General features: G+C 50.0%; 1 protein-coding gene across 1 annotated transcript; it reads right to left on the bottom strand.

Moving 5' to 3' along the window:
* Positions 1–958: 958 nt before the first annotated feature.
* Positions 959–2,151, bottom strand: LOC123058259 (uncharacterized). Its single transcript, XM_044481046.1, has 3 exons — positions 1,815–2,151; positions 1,659–1,720; positions 959–1,518 (listed from the first exon to the last, which is right to left on the bottom strand). The coding sequence occupies exons 1-3, from the start codon at positions 1,918–1,920 to the stop codon at positions 1,366–1,368; spliced, it is 321 nt and encodes a 106-aa protein (XP_044336981.1). The 5' UTR covers positions 1,921–2,151; the 3' UTR covers positions 959–1,365.
* Positions 2,152–5,872: the final 3,721 nt, after the last annotated feature.

Below are 5,872 nucleotides of genomic sequence, written 5' to 3'. Positions count from 1 at the left end.
CGTATGTAGTCACTTGTTGAAATGCCTAGAAAGACAAGTATTTAGGAACGGAGGGAGTAGAAGATAACGAGAGCGCATGGGCCTCAATGCCCCATATGTTCGTTGAGCTCCAACTCGACCAGGGCCAGCCCTACGGTTCCAGTGCCGCTGGCCCACCTCGCCGTCCCAGACCTCGTCGCTGCCAGCCAGGTCGTCGCCGCCACTGGTCCAGATTCTCGCCGCAGCCCATCTTCCTTCGCCGCCCCTATGCCATCTGCCACCGCTGGGACTCCGGACATCCAAACAAGGTTGGATACTAGCACCATACAAAGGGCAACGATATCATGTACTAGATTTCCAACAACATCCACCAATTGGGAGATATGAGACATTCAACCATCGTCATTCTTCTTTACGAAGTGTCATCGAAAGAGCGTCTGGTGTTCTCCAAATGAAATGGCGAATTCTTGAAGGCATACCTCAGTACAAACTGGAGACCCAAAAGATGGTTGTCATTGCATGCATGTGTCTCCACAATTGGACTCGTGATAGCAAGTTACGTGATGAGCATTTTGACAAGTTTGAGAATGCTGCATATGTGCAACCTCCATTGCTGTTTACAGGTGCCAACACTCTATCACCAGAAGATGATGACGACACCATGAACACAACACGCGAGGCGATTGCTGCTAGTCTCATACCTTGAGATTATTCGTTCTATTTTTAGTTCACCCACTTTTGTAACGAACAAAACTTTAAAACCATTGTAGTTGTAATATTCGTAAATCACTTTATGATATTCGTAAATCACTTTCGTGCTCATATTTGACAAGATATTGTTTAAAATAATAAAGTGTTGACAATTCATCAAACGATTTCTTTCTAAGACTACTACACACATTTCGACGCTCAACTGAATACACAATCTTAAACTCGAATCTTAGAAAAGAACTTGACGGCAGATTTTGTGGAAAGCAGATTGTGAAAGAACTTTTTAGAATCTTGATTCTGCAGAATCCTGCGGGGAAAGAACTAGCCATAAACAGGCGAAAAACAAGGACGAACACAGGTACCATACGGCTTGCCGTCACAACTCACAATGTTCAGGTCCAGCAGCCGGTGGCCGAAAGAGCGAAAGCAAAGAAAGCGAAGCAGTAGCGGAAGACAAATAATCAACGTCGGAAAGCGAAAAGCGAAGCCACGGGCCAACGGCGCGGCACGCGGCCGCGTCGACAGCTCGCCGTGCGCGCAGGCACGGGTGGTGGCGATGGTCGCGTGCGCGCGAACCAATCTAGCTGTAACTAGTAGCAGATCTGGTGACGAGCAGCTGGCTAGCTAGGCCGGCGCGCATTGATCTCGCGGGCGCGGCGGCCGTGGTGGCCGCTGTCACGGGTGCGGACCCTCCGGGTTGTGCCGGCCATTGGCGCCATACCGGGGATAGTCCTCGATGTCGACCTCCATCACCACCCTCACCGGTCCTCGGCCTCGCGCTCGCTCCTCCACGGTGGTCACCGTGAACCCGGGCACTGCCTCCTCCTCCTGCATATATACCATGGATGAAACAGAAAAGGTTGATCTCCACTCTAGTTTTGCTATGTGCATCAGCGACTATCTAAAACGGCAAGTAGTACCTAACAAACTAATCAATCGGTGGGGATGGAGAGAGGGGCAAGGCAAACCTGTGGCGCGGCCTTGTCCAGCGCAGTCGCCGCTCCATCCTTCCGGTGAGGGTCAGCACTCGCTGCACGGATCGACGAAGCGATTGATCGGTAAGACAAACAGTCGCACCAAGCAAGAACAAGAAGAGAGACGGGTGGTATTCGCCTGGTGCGTACCTGCAGAAGCCGCGGCGCCGAGGCGAGCAAGGCAGCAGAGGGAGAGGAGCACCAGGAGCGCCGCGACGAGGCGACCTTGTCGTTGCTGCTGCCGCGGCTGCGCCATCACATCGCCGAGCGCCACCGAACCAGGAATCCCCTCTCTCCCCCTCTTGCGCGCACGCGCGTGTGAATGAAGGAAGACAGACAGATGTGTTGTGCTTCGTTCTTTGCTTGGCTTCTCCTCCTGGGCGATTTGACTTGTGCACAGTGGCCGTTTTATACAGAGAGCGTCGGCTCATGCGCGCGCGTGCGACGAGGAGCGAGTGGGGGATCCGTGGGTGGCGGTGCGGCCCTTCCCTCCCGCAGCGGCAAACGGCCTCTACGTTACCGACGAAAACGCAAAGAGCCGTCTGGATAGATAGAGTAGGTGCCAACAAACGTAGGCAAATGTTTGATGTGGATACACTGTTCACACGGAAGGAAGAGGTCCGTCCGGTCAACCGCCGCATTATTTATCGCCTCTTTCGCTCTGCGCGCTGTCGGGCAGGCGCACGACTTTTGTTGGCATATGCCGAGATTCCGGGTGCGCGCCAGCCACGGCCCTCCTATTCTAAGCAAAACCTGGGATGGGGTCACCAACCGCTTATTATTTAAGCGTTTGAAAAATTGGGCAAACTCCCGCTTAGGATCTGCTCCCCCACTTGTGTGGTTATACTAGTAGTAAAATAAATCGCGCCACAGCAATGGGGTACTGCAGATAACACAGAGAAACCCAATTATTTGTCAGGTCTCATGATTCGAGGTTTGTCTCATGCTATGGGCTTAGCTGGTCGGTGTTTGGCTTGGCTGTCATATGCCGATCCACCTCTCATCGACTAAAATGCGCAGAATCAGGATGCGGATTACCTGAGCTCCAGCGGATGAACAGTAAAAACTGGAAATATTGTAAAAAATAGAATGACATTGGTTTTTTTGCCACCACTTTCACAAATGTCATTTCAAGATGAAACTGTGCAAGCATTGAAAACATTTGCCAAACTTTGTCAACAACAAAAATTTAGATATTTTTATTTTTTTTATTAGTTTTTTTGGATTTAGCATCGCCGCAGGCCCATGGACGACGGCGACCTCCTCCTCCTCGACCGCGCGGGTGGGCAGGAGCACCGGGCCAATGTCGACGCCCGTCGGTGTTGGCGGCTCCCCCTCCTCGTTCGCCATCTCCTTCGCGCCGGGGTTTTCTCCCCGGCCGGCGTACACTCCAACTCCACCCGCTCCGGTAAGAACAATCCCTCTACTCTTATATTTGTAGATTAGGGTTTTCATCATTAGCATGCTCCGGTGAGATGTGAATCAATTTGATACGATTCGATTCGATTGGAATCAAATCGATTCCTTATTGTGCGGTAATGTTCATAGGCAGGGTAGTGTTCATGCTTGTTCTGTGTTTCATGTGCATGCCTAGTATAGTGTTCATAGGCATGCAAGATTGGTGTGAGCTTAGTGCTCATGATGTACAATCTGTTCACGGCCATGGTAGATTGTGTTTGATGTTCACGGTTAGTGCTCATGTGCAACAATGTGTTCATGATGCTAGCCATATTGTTGTTGTCTTTGATGTTCTTCCTAATTGTTCATGTGCATGTTATCTAGATTGGTATGTGTTTCATGTTCATACTTAGGGTTCATGGGCATGCTAGCTATATTGGTGGTGTGCTGTCTTTGATGTTCTTGCTTAGGGTTCTAGTACAAATGTGCATGCTAGCTTTACGTGCATGGTTCTCATGGTAGGTAGGACCAATGTGTTTGCTACTTTAGGAATAAGTACAAATGTAGCATGATGTCAATGCCCTATTACTAATCCATGTCATCTTACCTGACAAGGTGATGAAGATGGAGCGGGACAGGGCCGGTGGAGGAGCCCATGTCGTCGTCGTCGCCGAGGCCGTCGTGGACTTCATCCCCACGAACCACTGGCTCAAGAGGGTGTACCTGCCTGGCAGGGTCGCCTTCATGATCCAGCCACGTTCAAGGGGACGAGCTCCTAGGACCGGCCACGAGGAGGGGTCCCAAGAGCCGCTTCGGTTCTACGTGCAAATCATGGACGAGGAGGATCTAGCCGTGCTCATCATCCCTCCCAAGTTCCAGGAGGTGACGAGGCATTGGCTCGTGCTCAAGACCAAGTGCGTCGTCATGCAGTCTGCAAACAAGTGGTGCGAATTATGGGTGCAGGTTCAGACCTTCGAGGGGCAGATGGTGCTTGGTCGGGGATGGCACTACTTCTGCCGTCGCCACGGGATCGTCCCTGGCGACCTCGTTGAAGGAAATATGCCCTAGAGGCAATAATAAAGTTGTTATTTATATTTCCTTATATCATGATAAATGTTTATTATTCATGCTAGAATTGTATTAACCAGAAACTTAGTACATGTGTGAATACATAGACAAACAGAGTGTCACTAGTATGCCTCTACTTGACTAGCTCGTTAATCAAAGATGGTTAAGTTTCCTAGCCATAGACATGAGTTGTCATTTGATGAATGGGATCACATCATTAGAGAATGATGTGATTGACTTGACCCATCTGTTAGCTTAGCACAATGATCGTTTAGTTTGTTGCTATTGCTTTGTTCATAACTTATACATGTTCCTATGACTATGAAATTATGCAACTCCCGAATACCGGAGGAACACTTAGTGTGCTATCAAATGTCACAAGGTAACTGGGTGACTATAAAGATGCTCTACAGGTGCCTCCGATGGTGTTTGTTGGGTTGGCATAGATCGAGATTATGATTTGTCACTCTGTGTATCGGAGAGGTATCTCTGGGCCCTCTCGGTAATGCACATCACTATAAGCCTTGCAAGCAATGTGACTAATGAGTTAGTTGCGGGATGTTGCATTACAGAACGAGTAAAGAGACTTGCCAGTAACGAGATTGAACTAGTTATTGAGATACCGACAATCGAATCTCGGGCAAGTAACATACCGATGACAAAAGGAACAACGTATGTTGTTATGCGGTTTGACCGATAAAGATCTTCGTAGAATATGTAGGAACCAATATGAGAATCCAGGTTCCGCTATTGGTCATTGACTGGAAGTGAGTCTCGGTCATGTCTATATATTTCTCGAACCCGTAGGGTCCGCACGCTTAACGTTCGATGACGATCGGTATTATGAGTTTATGGTTTTTGATGAACCGAAGGTAGTTCGGAGTCCCGGATATGATCACGGACATGACAAGGAGTCTCGAAATGGTTGAGACATGAAGATTGATATGTTGGAAGGTTATGTTTGGACACCGGAAAGGTTTCGGATGAGTTCGGGCATATACCGGAGTACCGGGGGGGTTACCGGAACCCCCCGGGGGCCATATGGGCCTAGATGGGCTTTAGTGGGAGAGAGATGAGGTGGCCAAGAGGTGGGGGCGCGCCCCCAAGCCCAATCCGAATTGGGAAGGGGGCCGGCCCCCCTTTCCTTCCTCTCCTCTTCCCCTTCCTCCCCCCTCCTATTAGGACTAGGAAAGGGGGGAAACCTACTCCTAGTAGGAGTAGGAATCCCCCTTTGGGGCGCACCATGAAGGGCCGGTCGGCGCCCTCCTCCCCTCCTTTATATACGGCGGAGGAGGGCACCCCATAGACACACAAGTTGATTGTTTAGCCGTGTGCGGTGCCCCCTCCACAGATTTCCATCTCGATCATATCGTTGTAGTGCTTAGGAGAAGCCCTGTGTCGGTAACTTCATCATCACCATCATCACGCCATCGTGCTGACGAAAATCTCCCTCGACCTGAGCTTGATCTAGAGTTCGTGGGACGTCACCGAGCTGAACGTGTGCAGATCGTGGAGGTGCCGTACCATCGGTGCTAGGATCGGTCGAATCGTGAAGATGTACAACTACATCAACTGCATTGTCATAATGCTTCCGCTTTCGGTCTACAACGGTACGTAGACAACACTCTCCCCTCTCGTTGCTATGCATCACCTATATGGATCTTGCGTGTGCGTAGGCAATTTTTGAAATTACTGCGTTTCCCAACAGTGGCATCCGAGCCAGGTCTATGCGTATATGTTAT

The sequence above is a fragment of the Triticum aestivum genome, chromosome 3A (assembly GCF_018294505.1).
Source record: "Triticum aestivum cultivar Chinese Spring chromosome 3A, IWGSC CS RefSeq v2.1, whole genome shotgun sequence".
NCBI classification, from domain to species: Eukaryota; Viridiplantae; Streptophyta; class Magnoliopsida; order Poales; family Poaceae; genus Triticum; species Triticum aestivum.
Note: the sequence above shows the minus strand (reverse complement) of the source record. Positions and strands in the feature narration are given on the sequence as shown.

Coding starts and splice junctions, on each gene's coding strand:
- LOC123058259 (XM_044481046.1), bottom strand. CDS start 1,920: ATGGCGCAGCCGCGGCAGCAGCAACGACAAGGTCGCCTCGTCGCGGCG. Junction 1,721..1,814: donor CGGCGCCGCGGCTTCTGCAG/GTACGCACCAGG, acceptor CGATCCGTGCAG/CGAGTGCTGACCCTCACCGG. Junction 1,519..1,658: donor TGGACAAGGCCGCGCCACAG/GTTTGCCTTGCC, acceptor GTATATATGCAG/GAGGAGGAGGCAGTGCCCGG.